Source organism: Marmota flaviventris, chromosome 5, assembly GCF_047511675.1.
Source record: "Marmota flaviventris isolate mMarFla1 chromosome 5, mMarFla1.hap1, whole genome shotgun sequence".
Taxonomy (NCBI): domain Eukaryota; kingdom Metazoa; phylum Chordata; class Mammalia; order Rodentia; family Sciuridae; genus Marmota; species Marmota flaviventris.
In genome coordinates, this window is record NC_092502.1 from 5,221,486 (window position 1) to 5,244,850 (window position 23,365).

Consider the following 23,365-nt stretch of genomic DNA (forward strand, 5'->3'; position numbering starts at 1 on the left):
AATCCCACATTGCTTAGAATAATCAAGAGGCCTGGGTTTGAAATGACAGTATTATGTACTCGGAGATCATGACTAGAAATTCCTAGAAATTCAAAAGCTCCATTGTTTAGATAATTAACTACATTATTTTTACTAACACTAAGGTGGTTGAAATAGACCAATTAGCTGTAGTGTTCCACAAATATGAGATGATAATTTATTTTCCTTAGGGATCAGGAAGAAAAAACAAACCTTTTGTCATGATAAGGGAAAACTATTCTATCATTTCTGTTTTTACTGTAGTTAGAGGAGAATGGAATTATTTTCAGCATTCAAATTTTCAATGTGTGATGTTGGACAAGTCACCTTATTTTATTGAACCTAAAACATTTGATTAGCAAAATATAGGGGTGCACTGAATACATGGAAAATAGTGAGTAGAGATGGCTGAAGTTCTCAGCTTGAAACCTAAAGATCTACCTTGCGTCATACATGTAATTAAAATAAATACCTAAGTAAAGTTCTGCTTTGCCAGAGGCAGGCCACGGGGTGAGAGTGCTGTGCTCTGAGTGTTCTGCTGTTCAAGGAGATTTCACAAACGGTTGCCACTTCTGTTTAAAACGCACTGACTTTGGCAGTGGAGCCGAGTGCAGGGGGACTGGCTCGACCCCAGGGTTCCTTCCTCAGATGCTGCTTTCTCCTCCCTGCCACAGGCATTGGTCAGTGGCGGCCATGAGACTGGCCAACGCCAGCGTCGTCTCTGAGCTGGTGCTTGTGGGCTTCTCCAATCACCCCCAGGCCGAGCTCCCCCTGTTCCTCCTGCTCTCTCTGGTCTACCTGACGTGCTGCTTCGGGAACACGGCGGTTGTCACCTTAGTGGTCCTCGATGTCTCTCTGCAGTCGCCCATGTACTTCTTCCTTTGTCACCTGGCTTTGCTGAACGTCTTCTTCAGCACGCTGGTGGTGCCCAAGATGCTCTTCAACTTCCTCACAAGCAGGAAGGTCATCTCCTACGCCTTCTGCCTTGCTCAGACCTACCTCACCCTGTTCCTCGAATGCACGGAGTGCTTCCTTCTGGCAGTGATGGCTCTGGACCGCTACGTGGCCATCTGCCACCCGCTGCGATACCTGCTGCTCCTGAGCTGGCCCGCGTGCGTCGCGCTGGCGCTGGGAGCCTGGGCGCTGGGTTTTTTCGCTTCGGTGGTGCCGCTCTCCTGCATCATCCTCCCACTCTGCGGTCCCTATGTGGTGGACTACATTTTCTGTGAGCTGCCCATCCTTCTGCACCTGTTCTGTGCAGACACGACGCTGCAGGAAGCCATGATGGCGGTAGGGGGCGCTGGAACCGTGATGGTACCCTTCCTCCTCATTCTGCTCTCCTACCTTCGCATCCTGCTGGCTGTGATGAGGGTGGACTCTTCGGAGGGCAGGAAAAGAGCCTTCTCCACCTGCACGTCCCACCTGACTGTGGTGACCATTTACTACGGGACGGGGCTGATCAGGTACCTGAGGCCCAAGTCCCTTTACTCGGCGGAGGGGGACAAGCTCATCTCCCTGTTCTACGCAGTTATCAACCCCATGCTGAATCCTTTCATTTACAGCCTGAGGAACAAGGAGGTTCAGGGAGCCCTGGGGAGGGTGATAGGGAGATACCGGGCAGCGCGAAAGCCACAGGCTGCGCTCCTTAGACGCTAGCCACATGCCCACTTTCCTTCTCAGCATGCTCACATCCAAATTCCATCATGGAAATCCAGTCTGGCAGATTGGCAGGTGAAGATCACCACTGCATTTTTGCAAACCTTCCTTAGTGCTTCCAGCTCAATTTCTCCTCTGCAAATGGACATGCGTAGGTGTTCACGTAGGGAGTCTTGGAGCATCTCTCTGCTGGTTCGGACGGCATACCCGTGAACCTCCCTCAGACTCTACCCTTGCATAGCATTTGATTCCGTCTTCTCTGTCTTCCGAAGCCTCAGGTCTCGCTGAGGTGTGCATTCCTGTTCCCCACAGCAGCTGCCTGGTGCGGTCTCAATGTGAAGGAGGTGAGTCTCAGCTCTTTCAGAAGCAAAGGAATGGCAATGAAAATGGAGAAATCCATATTGTTTTCAACATCAAGAGATGGAAATATACTTAAAGCTATTAATGATCATTTTTAAAGGAGCATAGATTCTGTTAATTTTTATTTATCTAAATTTTTGCCCATTTTGAATAATTTTAGAAAACTATGTGCTTCCCTTAACTTTAAAATGAAAAGAAATTCTCTATTCAGTTTGTTCCCTATCAAAGACAGCTCCCATGAATAAATAATAACAGTAATTCCATTAATTTACTTTTTATATACTTAAATAAATTGGCTACAATGTAATAACAAGTGTGGAATTTCCAAGGGCTACATACTAATTTGTTAGTTACTAAGATTGCTGAATTTGGAGGCAGACTGCAGATTTAATTCCAAATCACAACAATTAATTGTTCTATGTTCTTTACAAATAACTTCTCTGTGCATGGATTTCTTACTAGAAAGCTCAGGAAATGCCATGTAAACTTATGATTTTGAACAGGTAGATGGACATTGTCCCCTTAGACCCAGTAACACTGATTTAGAACACCATGCAGTCTAGATCCTCTGCCATCTTCCATCTGCTAGAGAACAATTTCATACTGAAATTGTGATTGTACTTCCACTAAATAGACATCCTATTTATTTATTTATTTATTTATTTATTTAGGTACTGAGGATTGAACCCAGGGGCACTGAGCCAGATCCCCAGCCCTATTTATTTATTTATTTATTTATTTATTTATTTTTATTTTGAGACAGGGTCTTGCTAAGTTGCTTAAGGCCTTGCTAATTGCTAGGGCTGCTCTTGGACTTCAGTTCTTCCTCCCTCAATCTCCCCAGCTGCTGGAATTACAGACCTGTGCTACACACCTAGCTTACATAGTCATTATTTTAGATGGACTTTACTGACCACTGTTGGGAGCTGATGTTCCTGTTGAAGTGGATATTGTTTTCGAGGGCCAGGTAGTGTACTCAAAAAAAAAAAAAAAATGAGGCTCTAAATATAAGGTGACTAAATATAGGATCCAAAGAACTTAAAACGTGTCTAGTTAACCCATGCACATCTGTACCCTGGGGATAACTAGCTGATCATAACAGTTCATCCCTGTGGGGACAAGTGCATAGAGTACTGCATAAGTGGCGACTGTTAAGGGCGTCTGAGTGGCAGGCCACTCCCCCAAGCTAGGCCAGTTAGTGGCAAACAGAAGGCACAGCCCTGGGCGTTTGGCCTCCTGTTGCAGTCGCTGTGCTTGCTCCACAGCCGGCTCTTCCAATGGTCACTACAAGGACAGTTGGCTAGAAATTGCATTGGTGGCTGCTGAGATCTGCTTAGCTGCTGCCTGAGTATATATACATGGTTACTGCACAATAAAATCAGACCTGCTCCCTGATTGGTCTGCAAAGGTCTTGATGAACGACTCTGCAGCCACACTCTCCTCTACCCTGTTCCGTGGATCTCCTCTCTGAATGAGAGAGAGCCCACACACATCCCTATTCAGATGGACATAGATTTCTTGTGAAGACATTTAATACTAAAATATCCAAGAATCTGGACTTGTTCCTCTGCCATAAATTTTAATATATTTTTATATGCAATGCCACAAGAGAAAAAAGAAGCAAATATTAAGATGGAATGAGACAGTAGGTGCTTAATTGATACATCTATGCCACCATTACAACATTGTACAAACATGGTTTTGTGTGTCTCCATTGTATGCTTTCATTTTACAGTAGCTGTATGTGTATGGCTTTTGTTGAAAGCAACAATGTTTCTGTGGTGACCCAGAGCCTTGCCATCTTACTGACACAGTTGAACATGACATCTCTTCTTGCTCTCAAGTGCATTGCCTAGCCAGTGAACAATCCTGAGGAAAAACACTGTGTATAAAATCAGAGGCCTGAATAAAATCCTGACTCAAACCAAAGTTAGTAAGCATTACTGTCTGTTTTATTCATCTTGAATTTAATAACTGCATTACTCTTAATTCATTGCAAACTGATAATTTTATGGTTTTAATAAAGTTTCCCAATTACTTACATTATGCAAAGAAAAAAAAGCAGAAATGTTGTATGAGATTGTGGTAGGGGGTTAATAAACCTAGAGTTGGGGCTGGGGATATAGCTCAGTTGGTAGAGTGCTTGCCTTGCATGCACAAGGCCCTGGGTTCTAATCCCCAGCACCACACACACACACACACACACACACACACACACACACCTAGAGTCAACAAACTCACAGTGAAAACATTGTGGTATTTCTGTTTGATATAATTATGTGTTAGGTGAAATGAATTTCACAAAGCACCAAATTAACTGTGAACTCATAGACTTGGTTTAATATAAATTAATAATAACTCTGACTGAAAGATCACATTTTAAGACAGCCCATAATTATAGATTCCCATGTTTCATTTTAAATTCAATAGAATTAAATGTTTAGCTACTTCTAATGAAAAATCCCCAAAGCATGGATTTACCTATTTCTCAGTTATTCACCCTGCTCATTAGTTTTCTGGTTTCACATAAGAAACACAAAATACATTCATTTAATACTTGCATGATAATTTATGTTAAAAAAAAAACTTTGCAAAACTATCTGAATTTGACTAAATTTTGCACTTTATCCTGCAAAGACATAATTAGTTCACTCTTCAGTTTTGATTAGACCAGACCCTGAAACTACATGAAAAGTAAACCTGAGATTGGTTACTGATAAGATAGGTGTGTGAAAATTGAAACGATTTTGCAAATCAATCTATTCCTGGAAAACAGACAAGAAGTGGTAGAGGGAAAGGTATGTTTATGGGAGGGTGGCACAGGGAGAAGTCAGTTCCCTGGGTGACTTCAGGTTCAAGGATGCTCTCGGTGCTCCTAGAATCTTAATGAGATCACAGCAGAAGGTGCTTCTTGATTTTGATTCATCATTCCCAACACATAAACAAAGATGACTTTTTAGGGGTCTAAATGGGATACCTGCAACTTTAAACAGAATCAATTTGACCAGTTGAGATGAGCTGAATAATCAAGTAAATTTGTTTATTTATTAATTACATTAAGAAAGTTAAAAGCCCATTAATTTTTTTTTCTCTCTCGCATACAAAGAGGACAGATATATTGTGTATGTGTGTGTGTGTGTGTGTGTGTGTAAAATATATGGTCTTAATCAGTTCTTTGTTGTGGGTTCTAATCAAGTAAGAATTTGATATGTCTTAATACTTAGAAGCAAACAAGAAAGAAGTCTCTGACAGCATCTTCTTCCCAAAGAGTAATTATGTTTAGTCACAAGAAATCGTGTATCTCTTCCTTCCTTTTATTTTCAATAAAATATTTTTCTTTTTAATAAAATGCTTCATAATTTATCTTTCCCCAGCTTGAATATCACACTTGACAAGTGAAATTGTAGAAATTTACTGTACACAACTCAATGCTTTTATATATGAACATACTGTGAAATGATTAAGCCTGTGTTTAAACCTTGAAAATTCTCTTTTATTTATATACGTGAGAATGTTGAGCCCAAAATTAAGAAATTTCTTCCCTACTATGATCTCATTAAGATTTCTGGAAAGCTAGATGTGGTAGTGCACACCTGTAATCCCAGCAGCTTAGGAGGGTAAGGAAGGAGGATCACAAGTTCAAAGCCAGCCTCAGCAATGGCAAGACACTAAGCAACTCCAGTGAGACACTATCTCTAAAAATAAAATACAAAATAGGGCTGGGATGTGGCTCAGTGGTAGAGTGCCCCTGAGTTCAATACCCGGTAATAAAAAAAATATATATTTCTGGGAAAACCATGTAATCATTAATTAATGCAGAAAGTTTCCCACAAATGGTCCTTAAAGAAGCTGGCTTCCCTCCATATCTTCCCACAATTGTACTTTTTTGGCTTTGTTTAAATTTGCTGTGGTTCCAGGAACAGAGTTATTTGCAAAATTGTTTGCATTTTCCACCTCCACATATTGTCCACAGCCAGTCTGACATTCAGTTTTGTTTTTTGTTTTGGAAGGGGTTGTGGGGGGAGAGTGGGTATAAAGAATTGAGCTCAGTGGCACTCGACCACTGAGCCCCATCCCCAGCCCTATTTTGTATTTCATTTAGAGACAGGGTCTCACTGAGTTGCTTAGCACCTCACTTTTGCTGAGGCTGGCTTTGAACTTGCAATCCTCCTGCCTCAGCCTTCCAAGGACATTCAGTTTTAGTGTGATTTTATTCAGGCCTCTGGTTCCACACCCAGGTTTCCACACCCTCAAAACTGCCACAGTCATCCCTTGGATGTGGGCTGTTTTTAAATGGTGACATTAGGTCCTTGGGGCTTCATACTTACCTAGAATGGATAGAACCAATAAATTATTATGTGCACAGTGCCTGGTCTAGAAAGAAGAATTTTAATTCCATGGAAGCATCAGTTTCAACAATGATACATGCAGCAGTCAGACAAAGTGTCCTTTTAGCACCATTTCCTTGGGGCTTCCCCTGGCTGAAGCATGGACCACAAGAGCAGGACATGATGTCATGATGTCAGTGTGGACTTGCATATGTAACATGGTGTCATTTAGGGTCAACAAGGTAGCAGCACAGCTCTCAACAGATGTCCAGATGCAGCCACTGCAAAAGGAACCCACTAGATTGGAGTTTGGGCCCACCATTCATGTTCATGTTTCTGCAGCACTGAGATACCTGCTGCAGGAGGCATCATAAACTAGACACACAACCTGTTTCCTTTGTTCTCTGGTGACTTCACATGTGAAAATCCAATGAAGAATAAATAACTGAAGAATAAATCCAGATGCTTGGAATGTTGCAGCATTGAATGTCTTTGGAAGAAACCAGAGGTCTTTCACTGGAGAAGCAGCTGGAGAGCCCTGGATCCAGGTAACACTAAGATAGCTGTGGATGTCATGTTCCCGGGGCTTCTCATGTACCTAAAATATGGACGGAACCCCAAATTACTCTCAGTGTACTACCTGGCCTAGAAAGAGGAGTTTCAATTGCCAAGAGTGGTAATAAAAGTCTGAAAAATTGTCTACTTGGTTAAATTGCATATTTCTCTTCTTTTATGAACTTACAAAATTCAGCACAGAACACTTCCTTTGCACTTAGTAACAGATGAAAATGATGGTATTGAGTGTGCTCCGGGTCCTCTGCTCTAGCTATCTTGTTTGTGTTTACTAGAGCAGTGTCCTGTAGGCTGCATCACCTGGTCCATCCAGTATGAAAGTGATGCAGAGTGTTTTTTTGATGAAAGGTGGAAAAACCCAGTTGCTGATTTTGGAATTATCTCCGAAGTCTGCCTCCAATTTCAGCAATATCAGAATAATTGGCATCTGGCTCCTTGAAACCTCAAAATTGCAAATGTTGTAACTAATATATATTCCTAAAAAGTAAGTATATAAAACTGCTATAAGTATTTAGGCATCTAAACTATTTCACATATGGAGCTAATGAATATGTAATTGAGAAGAGTCTCTTTCAATTTTAAGTTGAATCACATTCTTTTCCCTCACAGGTAACATTTTTCTTAAATGGACAATAAAACAAAAATGAGAATGCCTACACATCTTTTAAAATTTTTTTATTAATTACTTCAAAAGATATTTTCCTTTAGTAAGATTTAAGGGTATATGTATTTCATAAGTTGGACGACTTTTTTTTCTTTTTTACTTTTAACCTTGGTATTCACAGAGGATTTACTTTTGCCCCAAAGACACCAAAATTTACTGATTCTCAAGTCCTTCAACAACAAAAAAAAAAAGTATAGCATTTGCATATAACTTACACATATCCTGCAGACACTGCACACATCAACTCTAGATTATTTATAATACTTAATACATTGTAAATGCTACCTTAGTTTAGGGAATAATAAGAGAAAAGTCTATATGCGTTCATTACAAATACAATCTCTAAAATATATTCAGTGTGAAGTTGGTTGAAGCCATGATCCAGAAACTATCCAGAGTGAAATTGCTGGATCATAGGGTGTATTTTAAATTTTCATTTTTCTCAGCAACCCCCAAACTGTTTTCCATAAGGGCTTCAAAATTTTACATTCTACAAGTAGTACACAGGTTTGTAATTTCTCTCATTTTCAACTAAACTTATTATTTTATGAAATAATAGCCAAAAAAAAAAATGCTACATAGTAAAAAGGACTAGGGTATAGCTCAGTGGTGAAGTACCCCTGGAATCTATCCCTAGTACATAATAATAATAATAATAATAATAATAATAATAATAATAATAATACTTTGGACATATAAAAGTGGATATATTTCTGTTTTGTTGCTTTGTCTTGCTAGTCCTTTATCAGCTTCTCCATTCCAATGGAAAACAATATGGAGTTTCCTCAAAAATTAAAGAGAAAATAGAACTACAATATTATCCAGATTACACTCTTCTCCTTAGAATGGAGGAAAAAAAATATAGTATTAAAATGGAATTGTGTACACCAGTGAAAAAATAAATTAGTTTCACTTCTACACATGAGTAACTATCAAAAACAGAACTGTAATTAAAAAGGGTAAGGAAATGTAAATTTATTTATAAGACTTTCTAAAGTGGAAAATTATATATATATATATATATATATATATATATATATATATATATATATATATATATATTCTGCTTAGGCATACATAGATAGTGAAATCAGACAAATTAAGCAAAGGGAAGGTTATTCCAAAATTCAGAATAATAATTATCTCTTAGAGGAAAGAAGCCATATTCTTCTTTAATCTAAAGTCTTGACTACAAAACCAATGAGAACACAAAAGTTTTTAAGCCGAGGTGATTGCTGCACAGTTGGTGTGAACTGAGATCATGGAATGACTGCACTTTGGCTCAGAGCCCAGAACAGAGCTGGGCAGCTGTAGAGGGCACTGGGCCCTTGGCATTCTGACCAGATGTTTTTGGGTTGTGCCAGACCACAGGAACCACTACACCCTGGACCCTCACTTGCTCTTCCTGCATCTGCAGCAGCTGAGCAGTGATAACTAGTGAACTTGTGGGCTGTGAAATGTCCATTCCCTGAGAACATGGGTCAGTCCTAGAGTGTCCCTGAGTTCGATTCCTGGGAAAGAGAGAGAGAGAGAGAGAGAGAGAGAGAGAGCGAGAGAGCGAGAGAGCGATATACAGATTTGGAGCTATTCCTTGAGTCATCATACAGATTTAGAGATGGGAAAGAAAGGTTATAAATAGATTTTTGGTTAAAACAACAGCAAACATATGGAGAGGATAAAAGATTACAAACCCAGGAAAGAATGTGGATTCATATGCCATTTAGACTCTAAGGTCAGGCAGTCATTTTCCTCTATTTTGATCATAAACACTTTTTCACTGTTGAACCACTCTGTAAAGAAAAGACCACTGATTCCAATTTTAAATCAAATTAAACAAGCTTATATTGTGTACACAAAGAAAGCTGGCCAGGACTGTCTCTCCCAACCCTGGGCTAGAGATCAGCACCCAGCTCTCCAGAAAAGTTTTATAGCACAAAATGTTGCAAAGGGAGGTGTCTTGAGAACTTATAGCTAACAGGATTTTGACAAGCATAATACAATGATCTGCATGGCTTAACATTTCAAGGTAGGGAATAAATTCAGATCCCAACATCAGAATTCATGAGGTGCTGCTGAGGTTTAAGAGAGGGTTGTTATCTGGTCAGGGAGACCCAGGCATGGATGAGTTCAAGGCATGGGCAGGCATTCCAAACAAGTTGAGAAATCTCAGGAATTTATAGTAAAACAGAAATGAACTTTTCATGAATTTGTGAGGAGATGGATCCCAATCTTAAAATGGAATTAGGCTGAGTTTATCAGTCACTTGGTGGTTCAGAAGTAAATGGGAAATAGAGGTGATTTTCATGAAAATGGAATAGTTTCTCTATTCATCAGGAAATTGAATGTCAATTTTCCTTTTCTACACCATCATTAAATTGTTGGTCATGTTGACAACTTAACCAAAATAAGGATATTCATATAATAAATGCATTGTTTTCATTCTATGTGCACAATAGGTAATGTACCCACGTGATTCAGTTTGTTACATCATAGTCAGAGAACTGAAGCATCCTTTAGGCATTAGTAAGGCTCACAGCCACAGGAATTATTTTCAGCACCAGGTGAGCTTCATTCTAACTCCTGTCTATGTTGTACCTATGACAGAAACACTTCAGGTATCTGAAATGACCCCTTAAAAAGTTGATACATTTATTTATTCAACAACTGAGAATCAAAATAAATAATAATTTTAAAACACATAATATTACTCATATAACACTGTACAATGGTCCAGTGATCTTTGGAAAAGTAACTGAGGAATAAATTGCGCTGAACTTCAGTTCCATTAAACCATCTCCCACCAAAGACAGGGACTCCGTGAGCCTGCACTTGCACAAGCCACTGAAGGGGGAGCGAGGTGTGGGGCGGAGTGACAGCTGCGCCTGAGTGGCCTTGCACAGCCCGGAGGGCGCTCCAGGCAAGGCCACTGCTGGGCAGAGGGCACGGCTGCATGCCTGACCCCATCGCGCCCACCCTGTCCAATGGAAAGCTGAACTCTAGGTCTCCTTCTTTCTCAGGAGTGGCTGAGGAGCCTGAGGAAGTCCTTGCTCTACCCCGCTTAGTCCCAGGTGTCCTCCCACACTCCCTTTTCTTCCTTGGAGAATTTTGCTCCTAAGTACAAGAAGCTGTCTTTCCAGATTAAGATCAACCCCTGTGCCCTGGGCTGCTCCCTCTCATTTGCAAATGACTCTAAAGTCCAGCAGGTTTTCTCACAGCCAGGACCCCTGCAGGGACTGACCCCTCCCCACTTCACTATGCCCAGCTCCTCACTGTTCCAGCGGCCACACCTTTGGCTCTACTTTCACTCCAAGCCAGACAATGCCTTAAGTTACTGATTGAAGACACCAGACCCCTAAGTATCGCTTCCTGTCAATCCAAGTAGCTCTCGGGTAACCTGGTTAGATCTGCCTTTAGTTTTTGCTTTGGATTTCTATCCTTGGATTCGCTTACTAACTGACTCTTCATTTATCTTCTTGGTCATCACCGACTTGAAGTCCTTCCCTTTCTTGTTCCGTCTCCAACTGTGCCCACAAGCTCAGCCTCAACCCAGGATGAACCCTGACTTTCACACGTAATCCTAAGGTGCTGAACCCACAGGCAGTGCCACATGAATGAATGATACCACCCTCACTGGGCAAAGTGTGTCTGGGGTACCTGTAGCCCTCCCTTCAAGCCCGAGGGTGCCGCTGTCTGTGGCACATAGGCGCCACCAACCTTGTCATAAACATAAGCAGGTTAGGGCTGGGGATACAGTTCAGTTGGTAGAGTGCTTGCCTTGTATGCACAAGGCCCTCGGTTCAATCCCCAGCACCACATACACACACACACACACACACAAATTGGCAAATCTTACTGTATGTTAATTGTATCTCAATTAAAAAAAAAAAAGCAGATGAGCCCTCAGGTGAAAGTGCCCAATCCTATCTCCATTTCTAAGACCTCATCCAAGGAAGACCTCTGACTTCTGCCCCTGAGGCTGAACCAAGTTCTCTCCCTCTGAGCACTGCCACTTCACACTTGTCCTGGACCTTGTCCTGCCCAATCCCAGGCTTTTCAGGTGCTGCTTATACTAGAGACCTCTCAGGCTTTTGCACACTAATGGCCTTCCCCACCTGCGTTGGAATCGACCCAGGGGCTAACATCTTACAATTTATAAAAACACAACTACACCTACCGTGAGATATTTGGCTCTCACCCCTTCAACACTACCCTTCAGGAAAACTGTTTGCAAACACAGCTGCTCCCTTCCCTCTGGAGCATTCTCTGGGGCACTGCCCCCTGTGGTATCACCCCCTGCATGACAAAGACACTGCCCTCTCAGGACAGCAGTGCTCTGGGTCATTGCAGAGTGCAACCCTCTGGCTCCAGCTTCTCTGCTGTCCCTTCCTCCTGCCAGCTCCGCCCCTGAGCCCCTAGCTCAGCCTCCTCTGGGTGCCTTTTTGTAATTTCCATTCCTTTGCTCTCTCTTTCTTTGCTCTCTTGATTTTTTGTTTCACTCTTCTGAAGGGACCTGCTTATATGGATTTCATTATCAAATCTAAAATCAAACCAACTTCCTCTACCCCATGAGCTGCTGCATTGACCCCAACAGTTCCTTCTCTGTCTTTTCTTTAAATAGTTGTAAATGCAAACTTCATCTTAAATTCTATATTTAGTACCCTACAATAATCAATCATTTCTCTTAGTGCAAAATTCAAAACCTCTACAGGGTTACTAATGATCCACAGGAACAAGGCTCTAACCCACCCCCCCACCCCACCCCCCGCCCCCAGGCTGACCTCTGTCTACCTCCCCAGTCACTCTGCCTCCCTCTTCTGTCCTGCATGCCACCATCTCAGCCTGGACTTCTCTGTACACTTCTGTTCTCCTCCTCCCAGCAGTGAAGGTTGAGCACTAGGTGGGCAGAGCTTCCCTAAACCCCTGCTGATGCAGACCTTGCTGGTCTGCCTTCATGCCCAGCCTACTCTCTGTTCCTCAGTGTTTACAGAAACAGAAGCACATCCTTATTCTCTATAGGGCTCAAGCCCTCTTGCCTTCTGGAATTAGGCTTCATTGAGGTCAATCTTCCTCGCCTTTTCTATATCTTGTATCTCCAGGCACTGCAGACTGCAGCAGGAGACCTCCTACTTCAGGGGATTAAAAGTATTTGTGGAATTAAGGAATGGAATCGGTCAGGGTGTGTGTGTGGGGGGGGGGTGGGGGAGTGGCAGAGATCTCCTAAATCCTGGGTGAGAAAAGGAACTTGTGAAAGAAATTTGTGTTATGCTACAGGGCCTGACTCCACTCTTCCAATCCCTCCATCCCCTTCCTTCCTTCCCTGGAATTTCATTAAGCAGAAAATATTAGAAGTCTAGCTTATCCAAGACAAATGCTTATCACTTTAAAAATCCTTATTTGTTCTCTTATCACTAGGAGATAATGCAGGACAAAACACAATTCCAGAGTGGCCCCGGGGAGGGAGGCGGGCGGGGCGCGGGGTCGGGCTGCGGCCCGGGGCCGGGCGGGCGCCCGCGGGGGTGCGCCGGGCCGAGCGGGCCGCGGGGCCGGGGAGGCCACGGGAGCGCCCGCGGGGCCGGGGACGCGGGGCGGAGCGCGGCCGCGGCAGAGGCGGGAACCCGCGGACCCGGAGCGTGCGGCGCAGGAGAGTTCGCGGGCCGCGGCGGGGGGCGGCGGGGGGCGGCGGGCGGGTGCCGAGGGGCGGGCCGGCAGGTGAGGTCGCGGCGGCCCGGGCGCCCGCAGCGGAGCGGCCGCCGCCTTCCAAAGTTGCCGCGACTGCTAAGATGTCACCGAGATCATTCTCAGAAAGCTCTTGTGTCCTGATGTAGAAGAAGAGAGCAAATTGGACACCTTGAAAGGTGAGATCACCTTTAAGAAAGGGGTTCCCGGACTCCCCACCTCCAGGATGAGCACTGCAGTGTCGTGACCCCGGGGGTTTCGAGTGCCCTGGAGATGCGAGATTTTCCTTTGGCAGCAGGAGGCACACACCCAGAGAATGCGGGAGCTGCAAGGAGAAAGGACCCACTTCCCCAGCAGAGAAAAACAAAGAGGAAAAAGGTGTACAGGTGGTCAGTGCTGAGGGACACGCCAAGCAAGCAGTGGGCCGCTGCTGCTGCTCCCAGCAGCTGCTTCTGCGATAGCCCGAGAGGAACTCGGTGAGCCCGTCCCTGTTTGTGACTGCAAGCTCAGGATTTCAATCAATGCATTTCAGTAACCCTAAAGTGAGGAACTCTCCATCAGGAAACGCACAGAGTAGCCCTAAGTCAAAGCAGGAGGTGATGGTCCGTCCCCCTACAGTGATGTCCCCATCTGGAAACCCCCAGCTGGATTCCAAATTCTCCAATCAGGGTAAACAGGGGGGCTCAGCCAGCCAATCCCAGCCATCCCCCTGTGACTCCAAGAGTGGTGGCCATACCCCTAAAGCACTCCCTGGCCCAGGTGGGAGCATGGGGCTGAAGAATGGGGCTGGAAATGGTGCCAAGGGCAAGGGGAAAAGGGAGCGAAGTGTTTCCGCCGACTCCTTTGATCAGAGAGATCCTGGGACTCCAAACGATGACTCTGACACGAAAGAATGTAATTCTGCTGACCATATAAAGTCCCAGGATTCCCAGCACACACCACACTCCATGACCCCATCGACCGCCACAGTTCCCAGGTCTTCCACCCCTTCCCATGGCCAAGCTACTGCCCCAGAGCCCACACCTGCTCAGAAGACTCCAGCCAAAGTGGTGTATGTGTTTTCTACTGAGATGGCCAATAAAGCTGCCGAAGCCGTGTTGAAGGGCCAGGTTGAGACCATCGTCTCTTTCCACATCCAGAACATCTCCAGCAGCAAGGCGGACAGAAGCACAGCCCCTCTGAATACACAGATATCTGCCCTTCGCAATGATCCGAAACCTCTCCCACAACAACCCCCAGCTCCAGCCAACCAGGACCAGAATTCTTCCCAGAACACCAGACTGCAGCCAACTCCACCCATTCCGGCACCAGCACCCAAGCCTGTGGCACCCCCACGTCCCCTGGACCATGACAGTCCTGGGGTGGAGAATAAACTGATTGCTCCTGTGGGCAGTCCTGCCAGTTCCACTCCGTTGCCCCCGGACGGCCCCGGGCCAAACTCAACGCCCAACAATCGAGCAGTGACCCCTGTCTCCCAGGGGAGCAGTAGCTCTTCGGCAGATCCCAAAGCCCCTCCACCCCCATCAGTGTCCAGTGGCGAGCCCCCCACACTGGGAGAAAACCCCGACGGCCTGTCTCAGGAGCAGCTGGAGCACCGTGAGCGCTCCTTGCAGACCCTCAGAGACATCCAGTGTATGCTCTTCCCTGATGAGAAAGAATTCTCAGGAGGACAGAGTGGGGGGCCCCAGCAGAATCCTGGGGTATTAGATGGACCTCAGAAAAAAACAGAAGGGCCAATCCAGGCCATGATGGCTCAGTCCCAAAGCCTGGGTAAGGGTCCTGGGCCCCGGACAGATGTGGGAGCTCCCTTTGGCCCTCAAGGACATAGAGATGTACCCTTTTCTCCAGATGAAATGGTTCCACCTTCTGTGAACTCCCAGTCTGGGCCCATCGGGCCTGACCACCTGGAGCACATGACCCCTGAGCAGATGGCGTGGCTGAAGCTGCAGCAGGAGTTCTACGAGGAGAAGAGGAGGAAGCAGGAGCAAGTGGTGGTGCAGCAGTGCTCCCTGCAGGACGTGCTGGTCCACCCGCACGGGCCCAGGGCTGTGGGCCGAGGGCCGCCCCCTCCCTACCAGGTGACCCCTGGTGAAGGCTGGGCACCCGGGGCTGCAGAGCCGTTCTCTGATGGAATCAGCATTTCGCATTCTCTGCCCCCCAGGGGCATGGCTCCCCATCCCAACATGCCAGGGAGCCAGATGCGCCTCCCGGGATTTGCAGGAATGATAAACTCTGAAATGGAGGGGCCAAACGTGCCCAACCCTGCGTCTAGACCAGGCCTCTCTGGAGTCAGTTGGCCAGACGATGTGCCAAAAATCCCAGATGGTCGAAACTTCCCTCCCGGCCAAGGTGTCTTCAGCGGTCCTGGCCGAGGGGAGCGCTTCCCAAACCCCCAAGGATTGTCTGAAGAGATGTTTCAGCAGCAGCTGGCAGAGAAGCAGCTGGGTCTCCCCCCAGGGATGGGCATGGAAGGCATCAGGCCCAGCATGGAGGTGAACAGGGTGATCCCAGGCTCCCAGCGCCACATGGAGCCCGGGAACAATCCCATCTTCCCGCGGATACCAGTCGAGGGCCCACTGAGTCCTTCCAGGGGCGACTTTCCAAAAGGAATGCCTCCACAGATAGGCCCTGGTCGGGAACTTGAGTTTGGGATGGTTCCTGGTGGGATGAAGGGAGACGTGCATCTGAATGTCAGCGTGGGACCCAGCCCTCAGATGATACCTCAGAAGATGAGAGAGGCTGGCGCGGGCCCTGAGGAGTCGATGAAGTCCCGCCCAGGCGGCTCAGACATGCTGCCTGCCCAGCAGAAGATGGTTCCCCTGCCATTTGGTGAGCACCCTCAGCAGGAGTATGGCATGGGCCCCAGGCCATTCCTTCCCATGTCTCAGGGTCCAGGCAGCGGCAGTGGCTTGCAGAATCTCAGAGAATCAATTGGGCCCGACCAAAGGACTAACAGCCGGCTCAGTCATATGCCACCACTACCTCTCAACCCCTCGAGTAACCCCACCAACCTCAACCCAGCTCCCCCCGTCCAGCGTGGCCTGGGACGCAAGCCCCTGGATATATCTGTGGCAGCCAGCCAGGTGCATTCCCCAGGCATCAACCCTCTGAAGTCTCCCACGATGCACCAAGTCCAGTCCCCGATGCTGGGCTCACCCTCGGGGAACCTCAAGTCCCCCCAGACTCCGTCGCAGCTGGCAGGCATGCTGGCAGGCCCAGCTGCTGCTGCTTCCATTAAGTCCCCCCCTGTTTTGGGGTCTGCTGCTGCTTCGCCTGTTCACCTCAAGTCTCCATCACTTCCTGCCCCGTCACCTGGATGGACCTCCTCTCCCAAACCTCCCCTTCAGAGTCCTGGGATTCCTCCAAACCATAAAGCTCCCCTCACCATGGCCTCCCCAGCCATGCTGGGAAGTGTAGAGTCAGGTGGCCCTCCACCGCCTACAGCCAGCCAGCCTGCCTCCGTGAATATCCCTGGAAGTCTTCCCTCGAGCACACCTTACACTATGCCTCCAGAGCCAACCCTCTCCCAGAACCCTCTCTCAATTATGATGTCTCGAATGTCCAAGTTCGCAATGCCCAGTTCGACCCCATTGTACCATGATGCCATCAAGACTGTGGCCAGCTCTGATGACGACTCCCCTCCAGCCCGTTCTCCCAACCTGCCGTCAATGAACAACATGCCAGGAATGGGCATTAATACACAGAATCCTCGAATTTCAGGTCCAAACCCCGTGGTTCCGATGCCAACCCTCAGCCCAATGGGAATGACCCAGCCACTTTCTCACTCCAATCAGATGCCCTCACCGAATGCTATGGGACCCAACATACCTCCTCATGGGGTCCCAATGGGGCCTGGCTTGATGTCACACAACCCTATCATGGGGCATGGGTCCCAGGAGCCTCCGATGGTACCTCAAGGACGGATGGGTTTCCCCCAGGGCTTCCCTCCAGTACAGTCTCCTCCACAGCAAGTCCCGTTCCCTCACAATGGCCCCAGTGGAGGACAAGGCAATTTCCCAGGAGGGATGGGTTTCCCAGGAGATGGCCCCCTTGGCCGCCCCAGCAACCTGCCCCCAAGTTCAGCAGATGCAGCACTTTGCAAACCCGGAGGCCCAGGGGGTCCCGACTCCTTCACTGTCTTGGGGAACAGCCTGCCTTCGGTGTTTACAGACCCAGATCTGCAGGAGGTCATCCGACCTGGAGCCACCGGAATTCCTGAGTTTGACCTATCCCGCATTATTCCATCTGAGAAACCTAGCCAGACTCTGCAGTATTTCCCTCGAGGGGAAGTCCCAGGCCGTAAACAGCCCCAGGGGCCTGGACCTGGTTTTTCGCACATGCAGGGGATGATGGGTGATCAAGCCCCCAGAATGGGACTAGCATTACCTGGCATGGGAGGTCCAGGGCCAGTGGGAACTCCGGACATCCCTCTTGGTACGGCTCCATCCATGCCAGGCCACAACCCAATGAGACCACCAGCCTTTCTCCAGCAAGGCATGATGGGACCTCACCATCGGATGATGTCACCAGCACAATCTACAATGCCCGGCCAGCCCACCCTGATGAGCAATCCAGCTGCTGCCATGGGCATGATTCCTGGCAAGGATCGGGGGCCTGCTGGGCTGTACACACACCCCGGGCCTGTGGGCTCCCCGGGAATGATGATGTCCATGCAGGGCATGATGGGACCCCAACAGAACATCATGATCCCCCCCCAGATGAGGCCCCGGGGCATGGCTGCTGACGTGGGCATGGGTGGATTCAGCCAAGGACCTGGCAACCCAGGAAACATGATGTTTTAAGCTGCTAAGATTGGATGTGCCGATGCTTGTCGAGATGAGATTCCAGGTCCTGAGAGCTGCTCGGAGGGAGCACCAGGAGTGCTGATGTTGGTCATGCAATAGGGGGACAGAGACCCGAGGGCTGCTTTGGGGGAGGGAACTCGAGAATGTATGGATCTATCTGAAAACAAATTATTCGTTTAATCAACAGGTGTGTTTTTTTTAAGATTTATTTTTTAAAAATTATTTTTGTGGACTTGGGTATCCCATGATGGCACCTACTTTTGGGAATCTGTAGCCGTGCTTTGAGAATCGCCATCGGTCACGTGTTGCACCGTTCTCTGTATGTTTACGTCCTTTGGACTGGCTTCTCCCAGGATTCTTTTATGTTTTGTTTTTGTTTTTGTTTTTTAAATTTGGGCTTTATTTTTTTGTGTGTACTGTACTATATTGTAAAAGGGATTTTAGCAGAGACGTTAGTCTTTGGGGCAAGAGGAGAACAGGAATGCTGGGCTGTTTACTTTAGGTGGAGAATCCATCTTCAGACTTTGGACTATTTTCTTTCAACTCCAGTGTATAGAAAAACCAAACTACGACCTCAGAGCAGAGTATTAATGAAAAGCACAAAAAAGGAACTAAGTTCAGCGAGGGGTGGGGGGAGGGGGGATATTTTTCTTTTTAAAAATAATGAAGCTTAGGACATTTGTTTCAGTTCGCGTGCTCGTCAGCACTGTCTGTCTCTCCCAGTACACAAACCCACCATCAGGTCTTCTCTGTTTCCCCCACGCTTCCCGTCTTAGCTAAGTGTGTTCTCCTCCCTCGGGCCCTCCTCTCCTCTCCCCTGTGGCAGCTGCAATACCTGGTGTTCTGCTGGGGACTGCTCCAGCGAAGCCCTGTTCCTGCCGGCTGTCCTCCTGGCCCTGCAGGGGAGCTCTGTCCTGGGAGGGCCCTTGGCCCTCTCCCTTGGCCTTCCCACCCCCAGCCCACTCCCCCTGCCCACCTCATTTTCTGTTCTCTTTTTATTAGGAATTCCCAAGTGAATTTTATTAATGTGGGAGTGGAACAGATGCTAAAAGCTACCCAGGATTTTGTTTTTGTTTTAGATTTTGTGGTTCCTTCCCCTTCCTCCCCTCCCATGCGTAAAACGTTCTGTGTGACCTCCATTAAATTTGGTACAAAACCACTCACCAGAGCTGTGGTGTCAGAAAAATAAACTATATTGTTTCTTACAAAAAAAAAAAAACACAATTCCAAAGTCTTGGTTTCCTTTTTCATTCATTCTTGCCACAGCTGTCACACATCAGGTTTGAGGTGTGCAAGGCCAGTTTCCCAACAGTGTGTAAGAGGTTAGAACTGCCTGTCCATAGGCTGTGCAAATGCAAGGGAATCCCTCAGGGACCAGTGGCCGCACTGCCTTCTCAGGGCTTTTATAACAGCCTCCTTGAAGTCTTTGTTTCTCAAGCTGAAGACACTGGGTTCAGGCCTTGTGTGCGATCACTAGGCGCTGAGACTGCAGATTCCCAGCAGAAGAGAAGACATGCCTGAGGACAGAAGGTCCCACACAGAAGCCCATCTTCTGACATCGTGGAGGGGGGACCTCAAGTCCCTGATTCCTTACAGCCGCAGGACCCTCTGCACACCAGCGGGGATGCTCAGCCTGGGCTCCTAAGCCAGAGTCCTGGTCCTGCCTGCCCCAGGAGCTGCTGCCTGCAGACCCTCCCTACCTAATGAAGACCTGTCCTCTCACTCCGACTCCACAGTGGCCGTGCTGCCTTCTGATGGCTTTTCTAACAGCCTCCTTGAAGTCTTTGTTCCTCAAGCTGTAGATGACTGGGTTCATCAGTGGTGTGACCACGGTGTAGAAGACAGAGATGATCTTGTTGATTTCTGGTGACAGGTGGGCACTGGGGCGCACGTACATGGAGATCATGGTCCCATAGTAGATGGTGACAACAGCCAGGTGGGACCCACAGGTGGAGAAGGTCTTCCTCCGTCCAGAAGCTGAAGGGATCCTCAATATGGAGGACACGATGAAGACATAGGACACGAGGGTCAGGAGAAAGCAGACGCACAGCACTGCGACCGACAGGACAAAGATGGCCATCTCGGTGACATGGGCACTGGAGCAGGAGAGTTGCATGAGCGGCGGGAGGTCACAGAAGAAGTGGTTGATCTGGTTGGGCCCACAGAAGTCCAGCTGGGAAATCATCATGGATGGCAGAAAGCCTGTGCCCACCCCTGTCAACCAGCAGAGGGCCACCAGGTGCCTGCAGGTGTCAGGGCTCATGAGGAAAGGGTAGTGCAGTGGACTGCAGATGGCCAGGTACCGGTCGTAGGCCATCATGGCCAGAAGGAAACACTCAGTAGCCCCAAAGAACACGAAGAAGTAGAGCTGCGCCATACAGGCGGAGAAGGAGATGGCCCGGCCCCAGGAGGTCAGGTTGGCCAGGAGAAGGGGCACAATGGTGGACGTGTACCAGATCTCCAGAAAAGAGAGGTGCTGGAGGAACGTGTACATGGGGGAGTGCAAGCGCCTGTCCTGGCTCACCACTGCAATGATGATGATGTTCCCGGTGAGGGTCAGGAGGTAGATGACTAGGAAAATGGTGAAGAGCAGGGTCTGCCACTCCTGAAGGGTCTGGAATCCAAGCAGCTGAAACTCGGTGACCGCAGACACATTAGGGGTTTGCATCGTCTGGGGGCAGGGAGTGCAGAAAACATGTATGAAAAGCACAGGGTGCGAGGACAAGAATATTATGACCTCTGGTGTTTGGACCTTCGAGGCTTTTTTGTTTTGTTTTAGGTTTGCATGTGCTGCTCTTGGGAGGTTCAAATGCACAATCCCATGCTCCTTTTATTTGACCACATTTGGATCTGCAGATCAGTGGCTCCAAGCTTCCTGACCCAGTCACTCCCCCATCTCCTCAGTGAGGATTGCAAATGTGTTCTGTTTTCAAACCTCAGCATGGCCTTGTCTCTCTGTACCTTCAGCAAGTGATCTATTTGACCAGAAGCCTGGGGTCCCCATGGGAGCACATGCAGACTTAGGCCACTAACACCCCCACCTACCGCCTTTTGTCCGGTTCCTCTGTACCCTGAAGGAGTGGTGTGCATGGGTCTCGGCCTGTCCCTCACTTGGGCTGTGTCCTCCCCCACGCCAGGAGGTGCTGCAGGTTTCCAGCTCACCCTCTCCTGTCCAGCAGTGGCCACCTCTCTGCTGGAGTTGTTCCTGTTTACCAAAAGCCTGGTTTTCGCTCCCTGTAAAGGAGAGGTGAAGCACACCATCAAGGTCCGGCTGTGCTGCCTCCGTGGGCGGCCCACCCCCGTGGACTCCTTCCCTGGTGGAGACCATCCCTTCCTTCAGTGGCCCTTAGTCCTCTGCTTCATTTATGAGTTGGTTTGTTCGTTTGCTTGTTGTAGTGGGGGTTGAACTCGGGCCTCACTCTTGCAAGGCAAGTGCTCTACCACTGAGCTCCACCCCAGCCCTTTTGATTTTAGACAGGGTCTCACCAGTTGCCCAGGCTGGCCTTGCACTTGCCACCCTCCTGCCTCTGCCTCCGAGAAGCTGGGATCACAGGCGTGACCACCACTACCCCCAGCTCCTCTGCTTGCTTTGTCCACTGCTCTCAGGACCCCTCCCTCTTCCTGATCAGCTCGTCACTTAACATCCGTGACCTTCCTCTGGGTTCCACCGTAGCTGGCTCTTCACGTTTGCAAACTCTCAGGGTTTACAGCAGCTCAACATGCAGCTCTTGACTTTACTCATTCATTCATTCATGGTGCTGGGGTTACACCGGGCCTCCTGCTAGCCTGACTCTAGGTTCAGTCTCTCAGCTCTTAACCCTCAATTTCACGTGTCAGTCTTGAATATTAGTGTGCAAACAGCTGTCCCATCTGAAATGCACCACAGATGTCCACTCAGCTCCTGAGGCTTCTGTGACCTCACCTCCACCCAGCCTCCCAGAGCTGCCCACCAGACCCTTGGTGCAGCTGTCCACCCCCACAAGGGGGCACTCTTCACCACTGCTCAACCAGAAACCTTGACTTTGACCCAATATTAGACTGCAAAATCAGCTGGCTCCACCTGCAATTATTTCCAGATCCAGGGGGACCATTATTCCGCCCACTTTGCTGGCTGCCTGGAATAGGTACCATCATCTCTCAACCTGATGGCTGCAGCGCTTTCCCTGTGGCCCTCCATGACCACCGTGCCCTACTCAGTAACTCAGTCTCTGTGAGGAAGTGAAAACACATCTTACACAGGGGCACAGAGGAGCTGCGGATCATCCCTGGTTGGTGAACAGAACACTGGCCAGTCCGCGCACTCTCCTGAAGACCCCCTCTTCTGCTGATTTGCCACTTGGCTCATCATCTCTAAGACTGCAGTTCGTTTTTTTGCTGTGTTCTGTTTTCTCCTCTTGTGCCTGGGCAAAAGCATCAGGAAGGCTATGTCCACTGAACACGGAACCTTTACATGGACTAAGAGGACATCGTAAGCTCTATGAAGCTGCCTTCAGGAGCCCAGCACGGAGCAGGAAGCCTCATGCACACACTGGATCTCTTAAATCCAGCTCAAGATGAGGTCATTGGGGACCCTAGGGCATTCTTGGTTGGCTGGGCCCTGCTGGGTCCTCTTCCCTGCCTCTCATACTTGGGTCTGCTCTTCTCCTTGCCCATTTGGCTCCTGATTCTTATCTCCTCTGGGTTCTTTTAGCCACCCAGATCTTGCCTTTCTGTCCCCTTCACAGGCCCCTGGGATATTGTCCCTGGACATGTCTGTGGGCTCATTTCCCACATCCTTTTGCCCCCTCAGAGACCACTTCCTGCCTGAAGTCTAGAGGAGCTGGTCACCTGTGTGACCAGCAGGTGACACCATCCAAGGCAAGTGCTGCCCCTTGGTCTGAAGAGCATATCCCAGCAGTTCTGCCTCCGACCTTCGCGTGACAACCAGGGGACACTGGATGCTGGAATTTAACCATATAGAATGATTTGCTCCAAGACTGGGTGATACTTAGAAGCTGTCTGGGCACACAGCCATGATACAGCTACGCCCCCAGATTCTTGTAGTAATTAACTATGCCATCTTGGAACATGGTTTTTTCCTGCCTTGGATTTCTCACTTTTTGTGTGTGACATTATCATGTAATTAAGTAAATCTATTTACTGTTCCTTTTAAATGTAATATCCTGCTTATCTCACTCACTTTTACAGACCCTTATATACAGCTTATATCATACTTTTATTACCATTTACCTTGATCATGAATAAATTAAAAATAAATCATTTAGCCATGGGGAAGTATGATATGC

At 47.8% G+C, this 23,365-nt stretch overlaps 3 protein-coding genes across 4 annotated transcripts; 2 read left to right on the forward strand and 1 right to left on the reverse strand.

Moving 5' to 3' along the window:
• The first annotated feature begins 711 nt into the window (after positions 1–711).
• LOC139705848 (olfactory receptor 2A12-like) lies at positions 712–1,674 on the forward strand. The gene has a single exon (XM_071612750.1). It carries the CDS (start codon positions 712–714, stop codon positions 1,672–1,674), a length of 963 nt encoding a protein of 320 aa, XP_071468851.1.
• Positions 1,675–13,702: 12,028 nt separating this feature from the next.
• On the forward strand, positions 13,703–18,708 carry LOC139705738 (B-cell CLL/lymphoma 9 protein). 2 transcript variants are annotated; one of them, XM_071611951.1, is made up of 2 exons: positions 13,703–13,944; positions 14,167–18,708. In XM_071611951.1, the coding sequence occupies exons 1-2, from the start codon at positions 13,797–13,799 to the stop codon at positions 18,075–18,077; spliced, it is 4,059 nt and encodes a 1,352-aa protein (XP_071468052.1). In that variant the 5' UTR covers positions 13,703–13,796; the 3' UTR covers positions 18,078–18,708. The 2 variants fall into 2 exon arrangements, with proteins under 2 accessions (XP_071468052.1, XP_071468051.1); XM_071611950.1 differs by having other exon boundaries at positions 13,703–18,708.
• Positions 18,709–19,776: 1,068 nt separating this feature from the next.
• LOC139705849 (olfactory receptor 11L1-like) lies at positions 19,777–20,748 on the reverse strand. Its single transcript, XM_071612751.1, has one exon. It carries the CDS (start codon positions 20,746–20,748, stop codon positions 19,777–19,779), a length of 972 nt encoding a protein of 323 aa, XP_071468852.1.
• Between the last annotated feature and the right edge of the window lie 2,617 nt (positions 20,749–23,365).

Bases quoted from the DNA above. Each gene is read 5' to 3' on its own strand.
- LOC139705848 (XM_071612750.1), top strand. From the start codon at position 712: ATGAGACTGGCCAACGCCAGCGTCGTCTCTGAGCTGGTGCTTGTGGGC.
- LOC139705738 (XM_071611950.1), top strand. From the start codon at position 13,797: ATGCATTTCAGTAACCCTAAAGTGAGGAACTCTCCATCAGGAAACGCA.
- LOC139705849 (XM_071612751.1), bottom strand. From the start codon at position 20,748: ATGCAAACCCCTAATGTGTCTGCGGTCACCGAGTTTCAGCTGCTTGGA.